Consider the following 25,133-nt stretch of genomic DNA (forward strand, 5'->3'; position numbering starts at 1 on the left):
TTCGAAACTGTGGAATTCGGTTTCTGCCCGTGAGATAGGAAGACTTGGAACTTGAATTCAGAACCTTCAAACTTTTCGAACTTGATCAAGAAATTATAAGTCTTAGGATGTTGCGACATTGATTCTCAAACAAATTCAAAATCTTCTCGATTTTTGTTTGCACTTTATTTGTAAAAGAATTAAAAATTCCCAAACCCAAGTTTTCAGACACCTTGACATATTCGAACTTTTCGAATTCACACCTAAGCGGAATTGAAAAGTTGCGAGATTTTCAATTTCGAAACCTTTCGATCTCAAACAATGATGATTTTACACAAAATCATCATGGTCATAGCTATCGTTATTATCATCGCCTCCAGCGACGCGAAAGACAACTTTCTATGGGCGCCATCATCCCTAGGTACGCTTTTGAAAACTGATATCTATAAGAATCCAATGCCAACCGGTGTTCTGTTACCCTCTCGATTCCTCTTGCTGGCGCAGTCGATCACGACGCGAAAGAACTCCAACCAGCTGGAAAACGCGGCCTCCGCACTTAGAAAGACGTTGGGTGAAAGTTCGTCAACATGGCCTCCGGCTAGATTTAGAGCCGGAATTGCGTGACTTCAAACCGCCCCATGTATGGTGTTGTTGATCATGTTCCCGCGACACGTTAACTGCGCTTGCCCAAACGCAGACGGGCAGATTTGCCTCCCCAGTGAGCGAGTCGCACTCTTAATTAACTGCGTCGAAACAACACACTTCCCGACCTGAAGGGTAGAGTGAGCGGCGGATGCCAGCAGCAGCGCCACCCCTTGGGGAAAGGGGGAGGGAGGGAATCCTTCGCGATAAACAACGTTGCCACGTCTGCCGCGACTGACGCGAGGCGGAAGGCTTTTAATGCAGAGAGACGTCAACTTTGCGTCAAGCGGAGTTTAGGAGCAGTTAGGCTAATCCTCGCGTCCCGGCCTGACTTCCATTAAGCTTGCCCTTGTCGTCACTGCAGGCCGACGGGAACCCCGATCCGAACATCGGGGACAACAGTGCAGAGAGAGAGAAAGGGCGAGTCGATGCGTTCCGTTGGCGGAACACTTACTGGTAGAGCCCTTTCACCCCTCAACTGAAAGTGCGGTGGGAGCTACGCTCTCGCCGTAACCAATCATTGGCTTCCCTTTCATCAGCTGAGCCCGCTCTTTGCACGGGGAGCATGGTCACGTGACGAACGATAGACGCACCACTCATCACCACGAAAACACGCAGGTTTCACCGCACTGTCAGCTTGGGGATGAAGGGAGCACGTACTTCGTTTCTTTTTACGACGGACCACGGCGGATGCTACGAGCCATCAAGAACCAATCCGGCGCTGTGAAGCGTATCACGTGATTTCGCACCTCGCGCGTCTCCGCGCCTTTGATTCTGAAAGTGAGGTGACACTCGCGTTGCATGGGATTGGCTTACGTCTTTTGCGCTCCATCGTAAGCTGAAACGAAAATATACCTGCATCAACGAGAGAGAGAGAGAGAGATTTTAGAGCGAATTAAGGGTGGACAGCGTCATCCTCGGAGGCAACGCATCAACGTTGTTTGCGCGGCTTTCGAGGTCAGAACATAATCTCTCACAAAATCAAATATTTGTTTATTAAGTCACAACAGGCATAGGATCGTAGTAGGTACCGCATGTTGTCGTTTTAGGGCAGTTATTGTTTATTTATTTGTTTAGGTGGAGGATGCTACGAACCATTTAAGGCACCAGTAGTGGTTTTAAATGGTTTGGTATCCAAACATTCATAATAAACCTCTTGTAAAACAGAAGCGATTCGAGCAGCGCAGTGTCACGAAGCACCTTATATAGGATCCCGTTGGTAGGACTTTCGGTTTCGATTTTTCAACCTCATTTAACAACATCCCGTCACGACCGAATACCGTGCTTGTATTTGTGTATATCTAACTTTTCTTGAATATATCATTATGTTGGCGTCGCCCACAAGTATAAAGAAATAATGCTGAAGCACGTTTTTGGGGACTGTCGACGTGCCAGAGTTTGTGCGTAGAAAAGCAGGGTGACGAACCGGAACCAAACCGTTATTTTTAGCCGAACCGGAACTGAACCGAACCGAAATCTTCGCAACCATAATAGACCTGAACCAAACCGAAATCTTCACAACCATAATGGAACTGAACCGAAAAAAAAAAATATAACGGTGACCGGTTCAAAACGATTCACGGTATTTTTTTTTTCTTTTTCATAAGTATTAACAATAAATATTCGGGAATAAAAAATTGACAGCTGTGTTTTCATGCATTGATCAAATCGTAATATTCAGAATTCCAATATATGAAACATTGTGGGTTTTAGGTGGCACTTACTGGCAGCACTATGATCACCCATGTGTTACGTGGTCATGTGACGTCATCGTGTCAAGACATGCTGTCGAGTAATGTAACGTGACCCCGTGACGTCACGTGGCTCGCTGCGTCGACCAGGTTTAATTTGAGAACGTCTCTAGATAAATAACGTTGTTGACACCGGGACGTAACATGAACTAACGACCTCGCGCCGACAGTCACATGACACCATGACGTGCGCGATTTTCATGAAATCAAGTCGAGCGTCAGGTTTATGACAATCAGCATCGCCAAACATCCGGGTAACGACTCGCGTTTAATTAAAGACGCTAATAGTCTAACCCTAAGCATATCTCAAGCCCAGCCCATGTTCTATGCTTTGCCAACCAAAGCGCACGACTATGATGAACACTGGCCGCATATAATAGCGTAAAATTACGTGGCCGCTTGTTCTAATTACGAGCTGAAGAGGAGAAAGCTGTTTTTTTTTCCGCGTCTGCCATTACGCGGAGGGGGAAAACTGATGGATATTTTTGCAAGTTATCAACGCTTGGTATAAGGCTTAGCGGCATTTACTGTAAGTGCAAAAAATGAAAGACGTTTACGATTCTCTGTAACGCCGAATGAGGGCGCAGCTCTTGGGGAGGAGGGGGGAACGGTGAGGAGAGGAGGGTCACGTCCGACGTCAGACGTGACGTCACGTGTGACATCACGAGGGTAAAATTTACCGCTAAATTTAGCGGAAAAGGGTTTCTTGTGGAGTGACGCGACGTGTGACATCGCGAGGATAAACTTTCCGACAGTGATTTGTCGTGGTGCACACATATGACGTGTTTTGTAAAAAATGAAGAAATGTTGCCTGTTGTCTGTATAATATTAAAATGTTTCTGCCTTTTTTTGCGCTAAAGCTGGTTAACCCATGCTTTGACTTACTGCTATTTGCGATACGGTGTTACCATCTTTATGGGGTGTCCCCTCTTCTGGCGTGCAAGAATTGACTCCTTGCTAAGTGTTTCTTTCGACAGGCCAGATGTCTCAAGCGCGTGTATATTTCAAGAGCACCGTCTGCCATCTTTTTGGGGCCTTTTAGGGAAACTGTCGTCCTTCGCCATTTCTGGAACTCTAGTTTTATTGTGGCCTACATTGCGCAGCGCCCTATGAGGCCATAGCTTCGGTTTTGAATACCGCGTATCAGAACGAGGTATGCTGAGAGCACGAGAGTGTATTACGTTCCACAAATATTTAACAGTCTACCGGAATCCTTTCACTCCACAACTTCGAGGGAAAAGCTCAGGAAAGCATTACGGAATTTGAAGCTGTGGGGTGAAGCTTCTTTTTTTTTTTTTTTTTTGTGTACCAAGCATTTTTTTTTCTCTTGAGCTTTACAAATTGACTTTGTGATTCCGAGAACGTGTATATTTTAAAAGTCAAATAAATCTTTCCATTTTTTTGGAACGTACCTTACTACAATGTGTTCTTCTTTTGTATCGCCACCTGCCGAGCCTTGACCACAAGCCGCTGAGGCTTTCACCCGCGGCTCGCTATTGTACATTCAGAAATGTATTTTCTTCAAATAAAGCTATGTTTTATATTCTATGTTCTACCGCAGTGGTTGGACACGAGCCACTGCCCGAGTGTCCGCCGAGGCATTGGTTGTTACGAGTCGAAGTCTAGTGCTCACGCAGTTCTCGTATCCATTCCATAAGCCGCACTAGATGACTTTCAAGCGGCTAGTTTTGATTCCACAATTATGTCATCAAGCTTTCCAAAGGCAATAGTGAAAGAAATAGTCAAACATTGACATGTTAGTTAGCTGGTGTTGTGTGGTGAGTGGCACGCTCTGGACTGACTGACTTTTAGCAGGTTTTCTTCTTTTTTCTTTTGTGTATAAGCTCAGTTACAAGCCAGCGCTTGCATTGCGTGCATCTTCCTTTTCTTTGTCCTTGCATTTTTATGCGCTGTACTGTTCACCTTGTATTCATACCAACTAGCCCAGCTTAGCACACTTCTGAAGATTGTCAGCCGTAGCTCGTGGATTTTTTTCAGCAACCCAGAGTTAGAGTCCTTCCACTCGATGTATGATCTAGTGCAAGGAAGCAGGAAACACAGCCTAAACCACGCCAGAATGTAATAAAATTCTATGGAAATGCAAGTATTGCAGCCCGCGAAGTACATGTAGAAGTTTTAGCTTTCGATGCGCTCAAATGTGTAAAATGTAGCGCTTTTCCAGTCTTCATCAGCGCGCGCGATGTGCGAAGCCGAGTGCACACAATATTTAACATAACGTCACACTCCACCTCTTGGATATTTTTTTATGCACACCACTATTTGGTTCTCACAAGTCACCGAAAGAATATTGATAAATTGCTTAAACTCTGTGATAGCGATCCATAAAATTAAAATAATTGATAGCCTACAGTCATTTCAACTGTCCCTGCACTCAGTGCTAAAAGGAATTTTGATTATTTAATAGTGTTATTCTTTAAAATTGGCATTACTCTTGTTATGTTGTAAACATGAAACTTTTGTGACAGTCCTTCGTGCTTACCAAATTGAAAATCTACAACAGCTGAGGCTAGTCTCGTTCTTTTTTGAGTTTTCAGGTTTCACGGTCAAAATAACAATCGCGGTGACTTAAAATGAGACACCTGACCAAAAGGCAATAGTTTCTTTGTTTTTACTTCTTGAAGTATTTAATTCCTCAAACAAGAATTCCGGAAACCCATGTCTATTACGTCATCACATTTATTATGGAAATCCATAAAGTGTCAAACACGTGCACGACAAAACGATCGACTCGTCATACGAATCTGACCAATATAAAAAAATGTGTAATTGGCTTCCGAAATCCCCGTGGGGGACAAATGCGCACCACCGATCTCAATGTTTCGTCGAGTTGGTTCTATTGTCGTGCATCTGCCTTGCCATAAGCCCAGGACGATTTTCACGTTTTGTTCTGAACACATTTGCTGGAGACGCGAGCTCATAGCGTGGGACCGTAGCTAACAGATTCCTTTGCACGAGAACTGACGCAGTGGGTCCACGTTCCGCAGAAACCTTCCGCATTGAGAAACAAGTGAACGGGCAAAGATGTAAGTTTCAGAAGAAAGAAAAATATCACACTGTATCGAAGCGCCACCACACACGATTTATTGTGTTCATCTTCAGGTCCGGAAAGCGATCCCATCGCCATCTGTTGGTTCAGAATCACACTAACCGAGGGTGGGGTTTCGACTTAAAGACCGACGACCAGTTTGCGCTTTCCATCCCCGCTTCCTCCTCTCCCCTTTTCTACTCTGTCCACCGTTGCCTGTTTCCTCCTCCCCCATGATGAGGAGGATCTTCTGCCTTGCAGAATCTCGTGTGTGGTAGTTGGCCTTTAAGTTGACTTTTTTTTTTTTTAATAGTGGCTGTCGTTTTAGTTTCTCTGGACGCAACAGACACAAATGTATGAACCAGCCTTTACTGCCGGTTCAAACAGCACCGTCTGTTTACCCTGCATTCGATTACGAAAGCCTACGTCTGCTTGAATGCGACATTTGAGGCACAAATATTCCGGTGACTTAAAACTTGGGCTGGGCACTTCATCGATTCAACTAATAATAATTGGGGTTGTGTGGATATTTAGACAGTGTGTAGTTGGTCAGCCATTTCAAAGTTGCGACGAGTCACTTGCTGTACACTTGTTAGTGAGCGCGTTGGTAATGATGTAGGTTTAGAAAGAGTTATATACGTAAAGACAGGGGACGGGACGGGATGAGCAGTTTAGCCAGTGCAGTACAACCGGTAGCCTGGGGTCTTGAACCTGCACCACGCAGTAGTTATACACGACCGCACGCCGGTATGATGCTCGTCCAGATCGAAACGGGCAGGGGTGGGGATTGAGCCCAGCATCTCTGGGTTCTGCAGCGCGAGCTTTCGCTCCACGTGCTCCGAGCTGGTGTGCGCTATAGACGCTTTGCAGCAGATGTGCATGGGCGCCGCCATAACTGACCTTCAGTTTTTGTTCCCCCTTATTACGTTCACTTAACTTCATTATTCCCATAGCAGGCCAGGTTATTGACATCTTAGATTTTATTCTGTCTTGCTCCCCAGCATTGGCCTTTGTGGAGGCTCGTCCACACCAGTTTCAGTGGCTCGGTATCTCGGTAAAACTAGGTAAAACAAGAGAAGGTCAGCAATGGCGGTTGTATTCTGGCGCGTGTGTAAAGCGTCTATAGTCAAGTCGATTCACCGGTTAATCGGTTACATTTCGACAAACAAAACACAAGTAGAACTCGAACGCTTTCACCACGCAGACGTGGACGGATGCACCTGCGTGAAGGTAACATTTAGGTGAAATTTTGACCTGAAGTAAACTGTAGGGCTGAGACTTGTAACTCCAAACAAGTGGAGAATGGCATACGTGTCCCAGCCAACCCAATGCCGTGCTAGAGTCGGTTTAGCGCAGCGGAGACTCTTGGGATTAATGAAAGGAGTTCGCTAATAGCGGAGAATATCAACGAACCTCACTGCCTCTGCGGTTAAAGTAATAATTTGCGAGTGTGGGTGTCTTTTGGTTGTTCTTAACATTGAAAAAAAAAAATCCGAAATTGTAGATTGCCCCGTTTATCACACAATCAGGAAACGTAAAAAATGTATTTTTTTCTTCCTTTTTTAACTATTATGCGTGGGAATAAAAAAACGATTAATCGATTGATTTATCGATTAAAGGGAGGCGATTAATGGGATTACAATAGTTAATGGACGGTCAGTCCTACATATAACGCAACCTAAAAAAAGGCTAAGCCTTCTGTCTGAATGGGCCTTCAGACCGATATTCGAGCCACTCGAAGACGCTCAAAATCAGAAAGGGTCTCCTCGAACGAGAGCCCCCTCTTTCAGTCGTTCATCTGCCCTCGCGTGTCCTAAGAGACAGACTGGTCCGAGCCACCCTCGTATCCTAATTGGGACCTCCGTGTTGAACAGAAGTCGCACACTCGTCCCTCCATCATCTCGTCGGCTTGAAACAAGAGAGCCCGCGACCCGACCGGGGAAAAAGACAAGGGGGAGAGAGCAAGCCCGGGGCCGCACCGATCACGCCACCGAAAGGCAAACCTCCGGATTCCGATTCTCGGGCGCAAATTGAAATTCCGGCACAGCAACGCGACACCCGCGATCGAGGCTCCCTGTCTCCAAGAGGCCGGGGCCCCTTTCCACGCAGGCGGTCCAGCAGCGGCACGCACACGCGAGGAACCGTGTAGAAACAGGCGGGAGCTTTCTCCCTTTTTTGTTCGTTTCTCACTGCGATGGGGTTGCATCAAACGTGGGGCGGAATCGTCGTGGCGTGACTCGAGAACCTCGACGTGGGGATGTCTCTCTCAGCCACTGCGGTTTGAGCGTGGCTTCCACCTCTCGCGTTCCGCTACGTTGCGCGGGCTTCGGTTGACACTGGGCAGGCTTACGAAACCGGGGGCTCACAACGGAATCGCAAAGCGACTCGTGAACTTGAAGGGAAAAACATCGTAGAGCCCTTCTACTTCAATTGAAGATGGAGGACCAGCGAAGCTGTTATTTTTACGAAGTCTAGGACGGTGCCTAGGACGACCTCAAGGACCACTTCTAGGAAGACCTCGAGGACGATGCCTAGAGATGACAACAAGGGGTCAGGAACCCACTATCTAATCATGCCAAGGAAGGCTGACTCACGCTGGTTGCACCTTATTTTTATTTTTAATTAATCACACTTGCCACGACCAATGGGGAGTTTTCTGTCAACATCCGTGCACGCATTGTTTTCCAGATCCTAGCGCAAAACGGCAATGCTGTAAAAAAGAACTACCTTTTCTTTGGTCGGTGTCGTCGATGGAAACAAAGTACACGTCGAACCTCAACATGAACCCGGAACTTAGAGTCGCACTGTCCAAACTCCACCCTTGTTTCGAACAAACTGCTCTGTAACAAACGAGCCCAATTTAGTCGTTAGGTCATACCGCTCGTACATGATACAAAAGACACGTTGTTTGCTGCAGGAATGTTGACAAACTTTTCTGCGGGAACACCCCAAGCATGTTCGAAACATGTTTGCTTCGTGCACATGAACACTTAGAACATGTCAACGGGCGGTATTTCTCTGACAAACGAGAGAGGACGCTCACAAAAGAGCGTCTTAAGCAGTGTCTCACTTCAGTATGAAGCAGTGTGAAAGCAGCTTTCGGAACAATCGGTCCTTGTAACATGCAAAATTTATTCTTTTTCTTTCCCGACGGTTTTTATATTTTGCTTATTCACTCTCTGCAGGAAAATAAAAGAAAAAAATGTTAAGGTTCCAATCCACACTGTAAAGGTAGTTGGCCAGCGAAGGTGATGTATCACCTGCAACGACTGCCCACTGCACTCTAGACTCTCTTTATGACAAACGACACCAGCTAATGCTCCAGTCTTTGACGTGCCAGCGAACTTCCGCTTTATAAAAAGAATGAACAAGGGCCACCTTAACACTACTGCTTGAAAAGTAGGTGAACCGTATAACCGCCAATTCTCCAGGTGAACTCCAAAGGAACAAAGGCGTGCGAGATCCGTTAAAATGTTTCGAGTATTCTTGGAAACCAACTTCCCTGCTCCGTGGCGTAATATTGTACAACCGAAAAAAGCCCTCGTTAAATCTCCAAATTGGTTTTCAGTGTAGCATTTATGCTTTCTAGCACTGGTGACGTAAGCAAGCTCAACAGGCTTGCAAAGACGGTGAGACCGGTAGTCGCTTGGGACGCAAGCGGGAGTTCACGTTCGGAAACAGCAAAAGGGTCTATACCAAACGATTGAAGAGAAAATTAAACACACTGTACAAAACCTTTCTTAAGTACGAAAGACTTCGCAGGCTACCGTTGCCGCGGCAGCATATGCAACTCAAATCTTTACCGCGAAACGCATGCGGGGAGAGCTGCGTGCTTCTCATTGTTAGCGGGGTTAGTGACGTCACTCCACACTTCGTACTCCTGCAACCGCAATCTTTACTGAAAAACGCATGCGGGGAGCACTACGTGTTCATCATCGTTCGCGGGCGCCCTATCATCCATCCCGTGGTGTTGACGCTTGTTTTGCGGTTTTCTTAATGAAACAATTGTGTCAAAACACCGTGATGAATGATCACGCGTGCACGAACGGTGATAAAACGCGCGCGTGGGTTTTTTTGTCAAAGCACACGAAAAAATCTCACATGTGAGTCCTTCGCTGTAACAACGTGTGGCATCCCCAAAAACAGGGGGAGTAGGGCGAGTGCGACACATTATTTTATATTTTTGACGGGTCGCAGGTCAGCAGAGTTTGGGAAGCACTGCCATTGGGAACCTAAAAAATTGCCCCACGACAAAAAAAAAAGTCCATATGTATTTTATCATAGGCCTGCACTTCTTTTTTTTAATGCACGTAAACTTGTTGGCATTACGTTGTACGTAATTTGAAATTAGATGTTATCCATCACAAATGAGTATATCGTAAAGAAATTTAAGGCGGCTCATTTTCCCGCCATTGCGCGGAAAACAAAAAATACTGCGTGCAAGATCGTCCACTCCTTGATTACTTCGAGCGTTTGTTTACCCTCGAAATGCACCGACGTACCTTACCTAACCTAACACAAACTCACCTACCATGAACTAACCTAAGCGAAACTAACCTAAACTAACCTAACCTAACCTAACCTAACCTAACCTAACCTAACCTAAAATAACCTAATCTAAACTAACCTAACCTAACCTAACCCGACCTCAACCAATCACGGCGCGAGCTTGGCTGCCTTGTCATTGGGCGTTCTCCACGCGATCCCTAAGTTGCTCTTCGATTGGCTTTCCCCTCTTTACGTTTCGATGCGGCGCAGAAGACATATTTTAGAACACTCGCTCGCGTTAGAGATACCCCGGTCCCGATCACTGCGCGCCAATTCATGTACACAGAGAATACAAAAAAGCGACAATCCTTCGCTCACATGGCTCAGCTACGACTACACACCGCAACCCCGGATTCAGGACGACGACGACGACGCATATCAGCGACGTACCCTCTAACCCAAATTACTCGCGTCCGTCCACAGCGGCCGCATAAAGGCTCATAAAAGGGAAGTGGGGAGGGCGGGGGGGGGGGGACCATTGGGAATGCCGGCCTTCTCGCTTCAATCGGAATCTGGTCGGGACGGCTTCCAACGTCGCGCACAATGGCGAACACGGCAGGAAATTGGTCAACAGGTGTTCGAGACGAACATTGTGTGTCGTCCCCCTCCCTGTCCCGTACAATTCCTCCCCGCCAAAAGAACGCCCGGCGAACACCGATATTGCCGCTATACGAACGCGTCGCCATGCGTTTATTGCCCGGAGCCCCCGCGCTCCTTGTTCTCGTGGCCGTGTCAGTCACCATCCCCGCTTTTGTTTATTGCATTTTTTTTCTTCTCTTTTTCACCATGTTTTCGTCTAATATTTTTTTTTGTTTTTTACCTGCGTGTCCTCTATACCTTCTGTCATCGCCCTCTTGTCGTTGTTGTTTTCTTTGTTTTTATTTTTTTACCTCTCTTTACCTAGTGATGTTGACGCCTCGCCGTCTCTCATGCAACTTTTATGGGACAAAAAATGGGTAAGACAAGAAAAAAAAGGAAGAATGAGAACGTTGTCTTGTTTTCCTGTCTCGTTTCGCCCGTGTTTTTCGCGCCTAAGCTAGGGTGTACACGAATGGGGATTGTCGCGATGTGCAAGCACGCCGGTAAGGGCGCTGTGGGCAGAGCGCGGCCATCCGACGCCTGGCAGAGGCCTGGGCCGGTTTGCTCATCTTGCGGCTGCGGACGCGGCCGCGGCCAGGAGGGATTTTTCTGTCACGTGACCAGCTCCTTGGGGACAAGAAAGTACCTAGCGTCCCTTCCTAATGGCGGAGAAATCCGTGTCGCTTCGAGTACAAAAGTCTAATTTCGCTCGCAGAAACTGACTGCACAGGCTTTCAACTGAGGTCCAATTGACCGCCCCATCATACGTTAGGAGCGGCAGGTAAAGTTACGGCCAGGGAACGTAAATATAAACCAAAATAAAGGAAAAATCACGCTAAACAAAAGCGGCGGTTGTGTATTTATATATATGTGCCAGCGAAGTAAAGCATCGGCCGTTTGGTCGGGTGGGGGAAGAAGAAGAGGCCGTTTGGAACGGCTGCGAAAAAATGAGCTCTGGTGGAAACACCGCATCGGCCTCTGGCCGAGGTAATATTGAATCGTCGAATGTCAACTCAAGTGAGTACAGGATCACGCTTCCTCGTCTGCCAACCGGTAACCTCGTTCTGAATTCTGTATTTCTTCACGCCGACATGACCGCTAGGCCTTACACGGCACCGGACTTCCGTGATGCTCTGAAAGAAGTTATAGACCTAAAAGACATAAAAGCTACCGGACAATTCCAGATGGGCCATGTATGGATGGTCACCTGCGTCAACGCTCTCGCCAAAGAAAAGCTTTGCCGCCGTGGCGAGCTGCTCGTTAAAGGCAAGAAATGCCTGGTGATCGACCCAAACACACGGGACCTCAAGATGAAGCTCCTGTGGCTTCCGGACCATCTCGAAGACGGGCGCGTCGTCGAAGCTATGACGCCTTTCGGCACAGTACGTAGCGTTCATCGAGAGAAGTGGCGCTGCCCAGGAATGGAGCACATGGACACCCTGAACAGGGAGGTAAACATCACCCTGCACGAAGGAACGTCGACAGAAAAGATTCCTCACCTACTTCAGGTGTACGGCATGCAGACGCTCGTCATCGTACCAGGAAGACCTCCTTTGTGCCTCAGGTGCAACAGGGTCGGACACATTCGACGGCAGTGCAGAACACCGCGCTGCTACAAATGCGGTATCTACGGACACATCGCGGATGCTTGCGTCACATCTTACGCAAGCAAGCTTCGTGGCAAAATGTCCCGTGAGACGGAAGAGCAGTCGGAACTCCTGATGGACGCCTCCGAGGTCGTCGACGCTTCGGGTCACGCCCCGCCGGCCGAAACGTTCGCCAAGTACATCGAACAAGAGCCTCCAAGCAAAGTTCCCAGTACCAGTGAACGCAAAGACGACCCTGGTGGCCTCCCTGAGCCACCTCCACCGCCAGACGAAGACGACGCTTCGTCTATGACATCAGACTCAACGATAGTCGAGGAAGATGCTACAAGGCGAGAGCAGGACACCGCTGAGATCGGTGCAAAGCCCGAAGTCACCGAACCGCCCGTTGAGGCACCTCAGCCAGCTCAAGTGCCAGACGTTGCTGTCATGGGTGGACCGACCAACAGTCCGTCTGCTGATGGGCTCCCTCCAACGCGAGCCATGAAAGAACGCAAGCAGGCTGGAACCCGACTCAAGCCATACGCCAAACCGCCGGCAAACCTCAAGGTGACCGAGGACAGCCTAAGCGGTGACTTGAGTACGCCCTAAACTTCCCAATGTCTGCCGCCCTTCCTTTACATTTCACGACCTTAAATGTAAGAGGTCTGAGCTCTAAAAGGAAACAGTATCAGCTGCTGCGCCTTTTTAAAGAGGAGAAAGTTGACGTCGCAGCGGTACAGGAGACGAAGCTATCTTCAGATGAGAGTATTGCTGAAGCGTTAGAACCCTTTATGAAGGATTATGAAATTTGCGTTAGTCAAGCTTCAGGTCTCTCCGCTGGGTGTTTTCTCTTCTTTCGTAAAGAGCTTGATTTGTCATCAGTTTCCGTTTTGACCGACCTCGAAGGGCGTCTTATTTCTTGTGACCTTAGCTTTAGACAGATAAATTGGCGCTTCATTTGTCTTTACGCTCCCAATAGCCCGAAGGAAAGAACATCATTCTTTGAAATTTTACCATCGCTTTTTGAGACTAATAGAGCGTTAGTTACAATGGGAGACTTTAATTGTGTTTGTAGTGCAGACGATCGATCGGTATCGCAGACTAGGTATGATAGAAGTGCAACGGCTCTTCAGAGCATGCTTCAAGAGCATAACCTCGTTTATGTGGCTTATAGAAAAGGTGAACCAATACGTTACACTCATTTCCAAGGAATCTCTCACGCTCGGTTAGACAGAATTTATGTCTCGGGCTTTATAATTGACTCAATGAGCGACTACCACGTTAAACCGGTGTTCTTTTCTGATCATTGCTTGGTATCAACTTGTTTTGGTCCGCAGAGACACCGATGTGTTTGTCAACAGTGGGACTTCTGGAAGTTAAACCTGAAACTTCTAAGCGATGATTCTTTCTCAAAAAAGATTCCCATAGTTTTGTCGGACATACAAAAAAACGTAGGCATGCATATATTTGCTAAATGGGATTTCTTTAAACAGGAGGTGAAAAACCACGCAATCGAGCGTTCCACGATCTTATCCTACATCAACAAACAGGAACAACGTGAACTCTTTAAGAATTTAACGACTCTATATGCCTTAACCCAGGCGTATATAGTGACGATGTCAATGTGGTTCGAGCTCAACTACAAAAATATGAAACAGAAAGGTATCGAGGGGCCATAATTCGCTCTCGAAAGAAACGTTTCCTTCTTGGGGAACAACCTACAAAGAGGTCTCTGGACGACGAAAGGCGATATGCTCTGTCAAAAGAAATCGTAGAGATAAATAGCAATGGGTCAATGCACACCGGCACAGCGGACATTGTGAAATCGTTCCACCAATTTTACACAAATATTTTTGGAAAATTAATACCAACAAAAGAGAAGGCTGAAGTTGAACAGCTGTTATCGCATATGCCGATACTAGACAAGACAGACCGGGAGTTAATCGACGGTCCTATAACCTTGGATGAAATCAAAGCCGTTATCAAATCCCTCCCTAATGGTAAAACGCCTGGGCCTGATGGACTAAGTGGAGGATTTTATAAAAAATAAGTAGACATTATTTCTCCTGTTCTACTCGCCGTATTTCAGGAAGCCTATGTCCAGCGAGCGCTTCCGCCTTCCTTTTACCGTGGACACACGGTACTAATACCAAAAACGAAAAACTTGGAAATGTTGAAAAACATGGAAAATTATAGACCTATTTCCCTCTGCAACGTTGACTATAAAATTTATGCAAAAGTGCTCAATGAAAGGCTACAAAGTGTAATCGAAAAGCTAGTAGGTGAACACCAAACCTGCGGGATACGTGGCAGAGCTATTCAAACGAATGCACATGTTGCCCGTTCAGTACTGGAGTGTGCGTCTGACAACAGTGACCAGGTTGCATTTGTACAGATAGATCTCACAAAGGCTTTTGACCGCGTGAGTCACTCATTTTTATTTGCGTTGCTTAAGCATGTCAACGTGGGGGCGACACTCTTAGATGGAATCCAGCTATGCTATTTCAATTGTTCTACAAGGCTCATCGTAAATGGTATGCTATCTGACGAGATTAAAATACAATCTTCCGTTAGGCAGGGCTGCCCGCTATCCCCGCTTCTTTTCGCCCTGTACTTAGAGCCGTTGTGCCTTAGCGTCCTTAGGAGCGACGATGTTCAAGGATACTCGCTGGCCAATGTTAAGGTTAAAGTCCTCGCCTACGCAGACGATGTTGCATTTTTCTGTTCGGACAAGAGAAGCGTTGAGAAGGCACTTGATCTCACAGCGCATTATTGCGCGGTAACAGGAGCCTCAGTAAACCCATCGAAATGCAACGGTTACTGGTATGGTTCCTGGGCCACGAAACCCCGTTTTTTTGCTGGGATAGCGTGGAACAGGAGTCCCCTTACCTATCTCGGAGTACCGCTCGCACAAATTCGTAGTAGCGTAACCTACTGGTCTTCCCTGGCAACCACATTGAAAAGAAAAACAGACGCGTGGAAAGGAAGAGACATTTCAATTTTCGCTAGAGCCAGCGTTTGTAATATATTTCTGGCTTCAAAACTTATGTACGTGCTCCAGGTACTTCATTGCTCTCGAACCAACATCCAAAAAATTCATCGAATATTTGCTACGTTTATATGGTGTTCAACTTGGGAACCCATAAAAAGGGATAACCTTTTCCTTCCCCTTGAATATGGCGGTTTAGGATTGTGCCATGTATTTGTCCGTCAGTTGGTCTCCCGATTTTTTTTCTTTAAGAATGCCAATCACGATTTCCTCAGAGTAATGCTCCAACGACGTCTTGCTGAGAGTTTAAATTATCTGGTTGTTTCAAGTGGCGAAATTTTCCAAGGTAGGCCTTGGGGCTTTCTAAAGGAGGTGGTAGACACATTTAGCTTTCTCAAAGCGAGGTTTTCACTGGAATATCTGTTCAGTGTGTCCAGAAAGGAATTGTCAAGAAGCATTACCGAAAGCCTGTTTTCTCTTCCACTTTATCGTACCCGCTTCACGCTGGAACCCATCAGTGACGTATTTAAAAGAGTAAAGAAAATGGGAGTGCCTCCGTCAACCAAGACGTTTTTCTTTAAACTCCATACGTCCACTTTGCCCGTAAAAACTTATCTCCAAAAAAGGGGAATATTTGTTCCCTGGACAGTTAATTGTAGATTATGTAATAAGCCAGAGACGATAGAGCACTGTTTTATATACTGCAATGACGCGTTTTTATTTTGGGACGTGCTACAACGCACGCTAAAAAAAGACTTAGTCCTCAACGATTACAGCCTTCGCTTCCTACCGTTTTCAGAAAACGAGACCGTCCCGTATGACATGTTCGCGCTTCTGGGATTACATAGTCTCTGGAAGTGTCGTATGATAGATAGGCATGCGGAGAAACCACGCACCACGAAATCGCTTTTTTTTACAACAAGTGGCGCAAGTCAGAAGTATCTATGTTTTAAAACTAAGCCAACCTGACTGGTTCCCCATGTTTGATGCATGCCTTGGGCTTCCGGATTTTTGATAAAAATGTACCTTGCGCGTGAGTGACTTTCGCTCAAATGTCTCAACTACAAGTTTTTGTAATTTTCTCTAAGGTATTTCTAATGGCCACATGTTCAAGATGCCAAATGAGAAAAAAGGAAACGTGTGATAGTTGTTTGTAAATAGGTTGCTTTTAGCGCATGTTTGACTGTACATACAGGTATGACTGATCGTGTGATCTGGTATTTGTAAAACAAGTAATAAAGATATAAAAAAAAAAAAAAGGCCGTTTGGTCGAGTGGTTAGAGCGCCGGGACTTGTCGTCGCGTTGGGAAAGTTCCGGGTTCGAATCGCGGTAGATACTTTTTTTTTTTTGCTAACTTTGCGCGTGTTTCTTTTTTTTATTTTTAAGTGTAATCTTTTTTACTACTCATCCACTTGGAGTACTGCGCCTTACACGGTTTTTAATGTTTGCCCCACCTGTTGGGTCGACAAACCGGAAGAAAAAAAGATTACGGCAAGCCAAGTTAACGCCCTACTACAATCGTTTCATAATGTTCATTGAAAGGAAACCAAGATCAAGCGATGTTAACGCGCAAATACGAACGTTTCATAATTTTCATTAAAAGGACACGAAGATTACAGCATCGGTATGACTTTCTCAAAACGGGGTCGAAACAAGCATCCTTTCCCAGCAACTACAATTTTATGTGTTTTTAAATATACAACGCTCTGGGTTTACTACAGTTGATCGAATGCCATTTCATCGAAGCACGTTTTAGAGAACGGGCTCCTTTTAACGAAGCATGGTTTAGAGAAAGAAGAGACTCAGTTTAGAGAAACGCCGTTTATCGAAAAGGGAACAATATTTAAAAACGGCTTTCCTACTTCGCGCGTGTATCACTGGTGCGCGTGTTAACCCAAGCCCCCTGCTGCGCTCCCGCCGCTTCGCGGCGGCAGTCTACGGCGGCTCATTACAAAAATGTTAACTCACCTGATTTAGCCATACACGCCGCTTCGCGGCGGCCGAATTCGCTAAAAGGAAGCTCATCGCCATTTTCTCTAAACTGGGTTCTCTACAAAGGGATTCGATAAACTGGGGTCGGTAAAACGGCGTTCGCTAAAACGAGCTTCTCTAAACCGCATGACTCCGCAACGCTCTTGCTACGACTCTTTTCAATAACAGGAGACTCCTATTTAGTAAAACTAGAAACCGCAGTTGTGACAATTAAAAAATATATATATATTCCCCGAAATATACACACACACACACACACACACACAAAATAACAGCCGTGGATGCATTGATTGCGCGAAATCCTACAAGCAAGGCAGCAAGTCAAACGTCTGACAACGTCGTAACACCGAAATAAAAAAGATTATACTTTTACTTGCATTGAATGTGATAAAAGTTATATTTTTACTCTTTACATCTCGCTTTGGCAATCGTTTTGGAATATTAACAAATTACTTGTTGAATTTTAGTATGAATAGCAGACGATCACAACCGAATGCAAAAATGAGTCAGGCGTCGACATCGCAAACCATCTCTCAAATGCAAACACCTAAAATGACTTTGGATCAACAAATGGAATTAATTAGAGCAATTGGAGAACGAAAACAACAAATTCTAGAGAAATTCAGCAGCACAGTTACCTGGCGAACGAAGAGACAGGAATGGGAAGATATTGTCAATGACATAAGCTTTCCGCGGAGTGCACGGCAGCTGCAGGAGGCATGGCGGAAGTTGGTAAAGAAAGCCAGAGACATGTATGCGCTCTTCCGAGCGCATGAACAACGAACTGGTGAGTACCCCCCCCCCCCCCCCCCCAAGAATGTTATAGAGCTCATAGGGCCTTGTCTACATTCATAGTGGGAGTGCAGTCAGGCAAAGTATAGAACTTGAACCTGCGATAAAGCAAATTTCACTAGGAAAAAAAAAAAGAAAGAAAGCTCGATAATACCAACAACCGTAGGATATAAAATCAAACACGCGCCGGAGTGAGTAAGAAGCCCATGCAAATTTAATTTGCTTATTACGCTTCACCATAGGCACTCTAATATAGTAAAATATGTGGAGGGCTAGTACTAGGAAAAGATGTGTTGTGTCTACTGGGAGAAAACTATAGTCGATGACAGGTCAAGAATGAAGGGAGAGAGAAAGGAGGGTGGGGAAAGGAATCAGGGGGCTCTGTAGAATAGACGAGGTTTCCCCCCGGGGGCTCTCTCTAGCTTGCTTTCTCCTCCCCACCTTTCATTTTCCTCTGCTTTCGCTCTTGACCTATCATCGACTGTTGTCTTTACACTTAGAACACTCCTCTGCCTTAACTCAACAGGTGCTGGCCCCAACCCGCGCGTAGTGACGCCCATCTTCCAGGCTGTGCTGGACGTCATTGGGCAGGACTCGCCGAATTTGGGTGGCCTGGATGACGTCATTGTCGGCGACACCGAGACGTATGCAACTAGCGTTCATTCAATCTTCAGGAAAATCAAGCTGCTCAATGAGGCTCAGTTGCCAATATCTCTATTTTCAGTAATCGTTTCTGGATAAGTCCTGAATTTCTGGATGCACAGTGGAGCTTATCACCTGCAAAAGTGTTTAATTGGTATTTTCTATGTAATCTTCCGTGCTTTTTTTTTTTTTTTTTTTTTTTATTAACTTGAAAGGTAGCTGGAAAACAGCGGAAACAGAAAGTCATAAAATATGTATTTATCAGTTTGGGAACATGGTGTACATAAACTTTTTAATTCAACAAATAAGAAGCCTTTTTTTTTTTTTTTTCTGCGCAGTCGATGTAGCAAAAACCAGGAGAATTTGAAGTTGTGGAAAGCTTGCGAAAAGGACTGTTTGCACTTTTATAGTGTGTGAGTGCACATATATTGTAATAAAGCAGAAAGAAGGACAGGCGATACACTCGTGAGTTATTTGAACAAAAAAATATCTTATTTCTTATTTCTACATGCTGCTAAACAAAGAAATTACCTCCAGCCGTACATCGCCTAGTGATGATGTGAGTATAGTAAGGTAAAGTTCAGTAATCTTTTCACACCGACCAAAATGTATTCGAGGTGAGGGTAGAGTGAAGAAACCGATTATTGACAGATGTTTCTCAAATGACACTGGCTTCACTATAAACAGGCGGCACAAAACTGCAACCGAGATAAGTCCTTACTACTTTTCCCAATACTGCGTAAACATACCTAACACAAAAATGGGCTGCTGGAAACTGAATTGTTTTAACAACGCAAAATGTGTGCCTTTTTCGCACTCGGCTAAAACCAGCATCCACATGGTTCTGTACAGTATTGGCTCTGCTGAAGTTCTGCTGCCACCGGACGAACGGGCTGCTAGGCAGGAGGCTGGCCAGCCCGGAAACCTTGGCCTTAGGGCAGACGAGCCCCTCCCTCCTCCAGGCATCCGACCAAGTCGCTGGTGCAGGACGGCTGCGCGTCGTTTCCAGCGGCGAAGTGAGGAACTGCAAGAGTGTGAAGCAGAGAACATTGAGCTTGACAAAGCAGCCGCTAAGAGGGCACTGGAAGCCGCTGAAGCAGTAATCTCAGCCGCCGCGGCGGCAAAAAACTATTACGAGGAGGCTGCGATTGCGCAACGGATGGCTCGGGCGGAAAAGGCAGAGTTATTTAAGTTAAAAAAGCTCAAGCTCGAGCTAGAAATTAAGAAACTTGAAGCTTGAAACTTGAACATGACAACTAACAAAAAGCGTTTTTTCGTAGTGGCAGCCGTCAGGGCCGGCTATACACCCACAAGAGCTCTGGGCAAACTCCGGCCATGCGCCTCATCCCCCCCCCCCCCCCACACACACACATACACACTCCACCTTTTTATATACGCCCCCATTTGAAGCTTACTTTCTGAATGGCGTAGAAGTAAAAATTCTGTTGCAAATCAGCGCTGTGTCTGTGTGTTTCCTTTTACTGGTCCTTCGTCTTTAGCGCTGTTTTAACCCATTCAATCGTCCCCTATCTACTAGGTACGACATCACGTTGTAAGTAAACATGCAGTAGTGGCCGGTGGTGGCCCAACAGGAGCGTTTTGTCAGGCGAGAACCACATTCTAAACACGAACGGCGATTGAGCATATGTGCCGAGAGAGTGAGGGAGAGAAGGAGACGAGAGGGATCGTCAGAACGCTAGGCTCCGATACGAATGATCAGTGGGTAGACTCAAAGCTATTTAGCTTTGAGTCTACCCACTGATCATTCGTATCAGAGTATGTCTTTGTCTCCACTGCGCTCGTTGAACGCGTTCGAATACGAAAGCCACACGCTTGACGTCGGCGTTCCGCGTTTTTAACGCGTTCGACGAGCATAATGGAGACAAAGGCAGCTAGCTTTGAGTCTACCCACTAATCATTCGTATCAGAGCTTGACGTTCTGACGACCGCTCTCGTCTCCTTCTCTCCCTCAGTTTCTCGGCGCATAGCGTCGTGTCGGGCACCGTGCTCATATAAATCAAAAAGAAAAAAAAAAAAAAGTTGAAAGGAGGGGCGTGGCGGCGCCCCCCGTTTCATGGCGCCTTGACCGCTCAGGTAGCCCACCCCTAGGGCCGGCGCTGGCAGCAGTTATTACGTATATGTATAGCAATGCTACGCGACTTGCTGCCAAACATAACTGTTAAATAAAAACACTGTGATATGATTTTATAACTTTTTTGGCAATGTGACATTGGTGTTATGTTTGATGCAGTATCTTGTAGTCTTTCAGTATGCAAATAAAAATACTGCTGTTTTTATTTATCCTCTTGTCACATTCCTACTGTTCTCTTTGAGACAACCTTAAAATACATTATGCGAAAGAGGTACAGTTAACAAGTTCAAATAACAAAGATGAATCATTCACTTTATAACATAATGTCTGCGAGTGCCTGTCACGCAATATGGAATAAGTCTACTTACATTCACGAAAAAAACCGGGCCACAATAGCAGCTCGGGCTGCCACGCTGTCTGGCCGTATTGCTTCTATGGGATCGGTGGGAACCTCACTTGGCAGGGAAGTGCTGGGAAGGCTGCACGGAAACCATTTGGCGAGGTTGTGGAGGATGCAGCAGGCCACCACGATGTCGCAGCATCTCTTGGGTAGCATCCGGAGCTCAGCGTGCAGGCAGTTAAACCTTCTTTTCAGTTGGCCAATGGTCCTGCAAAAGTGGCCGGATGCTGCAGTATGTATAATGAACTACAGGGGCTTACATTTTAATTGGAGGGCACTTCTGATTGCTCCTCGCATCTTTGTATCAAAACAAAGGTAAATTTTGAAGAATGCACAAATGGCACCCCCTGCACTTTTGCACAAACATAGTGAATTTTTTTTAAACCTATGCATAATTTGTTAGATATAAACTTGTTAGGCTGATTAGATTATCTTCAATATATGTGAAAAGAGTGTAAAATTATAATAATTGGACGCTAAAGAATGGTTTCTCTCAATCGCATTCTGCACCATAAATAACCAAAGATAATATTCGAGCTAAAAGCTACGTTGTAAAAAAAGCGGAAATGAATGTAACGTGCACTTTTTTAGTTGATATAGTTCACTTTTAGCCAATTTTAAGCGGGGAGCAAGGCAAAAGAATAAGACTAAATTATTTGAAGGCTTCATTTTTATTTAATTAGTGCCGTCATCAACTTTGTTTATGTATCTTTCACATTCATATTAGATGCACTTAGCTGTATTTTTGTCAGCATTCATCCTACCAAATGTCTGACGAATGCTTGAGGGTTTCTATGTGACTAAGATATAAATGATTTGAACCACTTAGATGGCGATAATGAACAAATCATGTTAATGTATGTGCTTACCTTTCCACGATACACCTGGTCGTGATGTGAGCTTTGTTGTATTCCTCCTCTGGCGATGACGAGGGCACCAGGAAGGGTGTCATGAGCCATGGCTCGCACGCATATCCGCTGTCGCCCAGCAGCAAGCCGTCGTAGGTTCCATTGGATAGCTTTACGGAAAGGGCGCTCTTCTTGAAGATCTTGGAGTCGTTTGCACTGCCAGGCCACCTTGCTACCACATGGCGAATTTGGTATGCAGCGTCCACCACTAGCTGCACGTTGATGGAGTGGTAGCCATGGCGGTTGACGTACGCTTCTTCGTGGTCCGACGGTCCTTGAATCCGAATGTGCGTACCATCCACAGCACCCACAACGGAAGGAAAGCCCGCCACCTCAAAGAACTGCTGCTGCACTTCAGCCGCCTCAGCTTCATTTGGCCACCTGCATTGAAACATTTGTCGTCTGCTCTCGAATCTGTGCACTAAAATTATTGTCACATACACCCACTTTGTGAAGAGTTACAAGAAGCACTTTTTTTTTAATACGACCAATTACTGTTTCGAAATACCAAAGTATATACATTGTGTGGACTCCTTTTAAAAATAATAATTGTTGTGGTAGATCAAAAAATGCCTCATTCATCATTGTTCAAATTATCGAGAAGTACGAGCTCATAACACAGCGAGTACTTGTAAAGGAATGCATTTTCTAACATTGTAGAGAGGGAGGTACAACTGAGAAACTTTAGATTAACCAAAAGTTGTTCCTTCTGTTTTTTTTTTTGTTTTTTTTTTTTAAATGGGAATTAAAACCTATTCATATTGGTGTTTGAAAGGGGAAAAATAACATTTTGTTTTTAGGGCTCTGCGATCGCCAATTTGTTTTATTATTTCCTCCAGGTATTAGGACCGATTGCGAAAATATTAAGGGTTTACAATTATGAATGCTTCAACGCCTTCCACTTCGGTTATTATCGCTCTCGTCACTGATACACTAAAGGCTCGTTCGCACACTTGCAACCGAGTAGGACCTTCTGAGGCAAGACCGCGTTTTGAGCCTCTTGCGACGGCTTTGGAGCTGCTCCGCAGCAGCGCATCTGGTCCTACGCCATTGAAAGGGGCTTAGAAATCGGTCTTGTCTCACTCGGTCGTATACTTGGTCGCAAGTAGGTGAACGCGCCTTTACACTCGCTTGTGTGGGCAATCTTAAAGGGACACTGACAGGGTATTTATGCTGGCCGAGGTTTTTAGTTGTACGTGACATGTGAGAGCCCAACTGCCCAGAAAAGAATTTGTGGCTCGGAATTCGGTTTTTTTCCACCCGAAAACCGCCGATCGAGAACTGGACTGTTCGAGTCGCGCTCACTCTCTTCAGCGCTAAACACGTGTACGACGAAACCGTCCAATCCGACGTGCGAGCTGCCGGAATGACCTTCGGCAAACGTTGAAAACCCTCGCCTCCGAGCGTCATATTGCCTGATCGGACGTCAGATCGGACGGTTTCGTCGTACATGGGTTTCGCGCTCTCTCCGCGGTCACATGCCGTTTTCTGTAGTTTAGACACAACCACCAGATATGATCAAAGTCGTGGCTCATCGAAGGCACACACTGAATATTAAAAATAGAAAAGACATATGAAACGCATTTTTTGTGTCTTGTAAACAACAACATTTACACTGATTTAAAAAAAAAAAAAAAAGTTGCACAGCCATTCAGTTGCATTGCCGTCTAGTTTAAACTAGGGAGCCTTCAAAAAGGCTCCCTTGTTTGAACCAGATGGCTGTGCATCTAGCCATCTCGTTTGTACGAGATGGCTAGATGCACAGCGAGAAATATAGAGGAGGAGAGAGCTGACTTACGCCAAACCTCTCCTCCTCTGCATTTCTTCTTCCTCCCCAGTTCGGTTTCGGTTTCGAGCAATTGTTGTTTTTTTTTACTTAAAAATATACGTGATGCTGTAGCAAAATATTGATTGTGTAGTATTCTGACACCATCAAAAATCACCTGGCAAAGCAAAAAAATATTCTTCAAGTGTGTCACTTTGACACCACTGAACACATAATCCTCCATCAAGTTAGCTGGCATGACATCAAATGAACAGCTAAATCAAGGACTTTATTATAGCCCGGTTAAACGCCACAAAGGGTATAAATATGTTGCCACTTACCGTATGAACCTCTCTGCACGACGTGCTAGTGCTGCAGTCACCTTCCTGACTATCCGCGATGCAGTGGATACGTGGACGTGCACGTAGTCGCCAGCCGTGATGAGAAAGTTCCCGGTAGCGAAAAACTGAAGCGCAACAATCACCTGCAGCTCCGTAGAAACGACTTGACTGCGGCGCGTCTGTGGTTCCAGGTCTGGCCGAAGAAGCTCGACCAGATACATGATGCCGTCGTACCCGAAGCGGAATCGCTGCTGCAGCTCGAACTCGTCGAACACGTCGAGAGGATTAAGGCGCTCTCGGAATACGCGTTCCCTGCTTAGCATCAGAATGCCATGCTGCCGATACATCCGTTCTCGCCGAGCAAGGCGTCTCGACCTAGATGACATGTCTCTATGTAGGCACACACAGACAGAGAGCGTTGATAAGTCCGTAAATCAGTCGTAGTCAGTCCGTCGGTCGGTCGGTGAGTATGTCGGTGGAACGGTTTAGCAATCGGTCAAGAAACGGTTGAAAGGAATGCAGGTGCGGCAGAACCGAAAATGGCGCATGGATGGATGGATGGATGGATGGATGGATGTTAATGGCTATTCCCTTTGTAACGGGCGGTAGCTTGCGCCACCTAGCCTAAGTCTAAAAAGACAAAAACGTGATTCCTCCCGCCCTTTTAAGACCAATTTTTCTCCCCCCAACTATCACCAGGCAGTGTGGGATATCACCAGGATGACCTTCGGGGGATCGGGCAAAAAAACTAAAAAACATCACCCCCCTGCCTCTTCCCCCCGGCGAGGGAGTCGCCAATTTTCCTCTGGTCAAACCTTTTCGGCGTTACCCCAGCACCGGACCCACTGGGAGACAGGGTTGAGACTTTGGGCCGGAGCCACGCGGGAGGGAGTCCCAATTTTCCTCTGTCCCGCCTGTTCCCAGCTGTGCTAGTTAGTTTTCCATCATTTAATTTTCCCTAGATACTTTCCACCAATCTTCTAATCGTCTCTTTGTCACTGTAATCTGTTTTTCTACCATCCCTCCATCGTCGCCAGTGAAACCCAGGGCCCCGGCCAAATCCGTTACCCCTTCAGGGAG

General features: G+C 45.9%; 1 protein-coding gene across 1 annotated transcript; it reads right to left on the bottom strand.

Moving 5' to 3' along the window:
• Positions 1 to 19,476: 19,476 nt before the first annotated feature.
• LOC120844639 (putative nuclease HARBI1) lies at positions 19,477 to 22,469 on the bottom strand. The gene is made up of 4 exons (XM_040216502.2): positions 22,456 to 22,469; positions 21,909 to 22,328; positions 21,008 to 21,247; positions 19,477 to 19,571 (listed from the first exon to the last, which is right to left on the bottom strand). The coding sequence occupies exons 1-3, from the start codon at positions 22,467 to 22,469 to the stop codon at positions 21,010 to 21,012; spliced, it is 672 nt and encodes a 223-aa protein (XP_040072436.2). The 3' UTR covers positions 19,477 to 19,571; positions 21,008 to 21,009.
• Between the last annotated feature and the right edge of the window lie 2,664 nt (positions 22,470 to 25,133).

Source organism: Ixodes scapularis, unplaced genomic scaffold (assembly GCF_016920785.2).
Source record: "Ixodes scapularis isolate PalLabHiFi unplaced genomic scaffold, ASM1692078v2 PGA_scaffold13__105_contigs__length_92229423, whole genome shotgun sequence".
NCBI lineage: Eukaryota > Metazoa > Arthropoda > Arachnida > Ixodida > Ixodidae > Ixodes > Ixodes scapularis.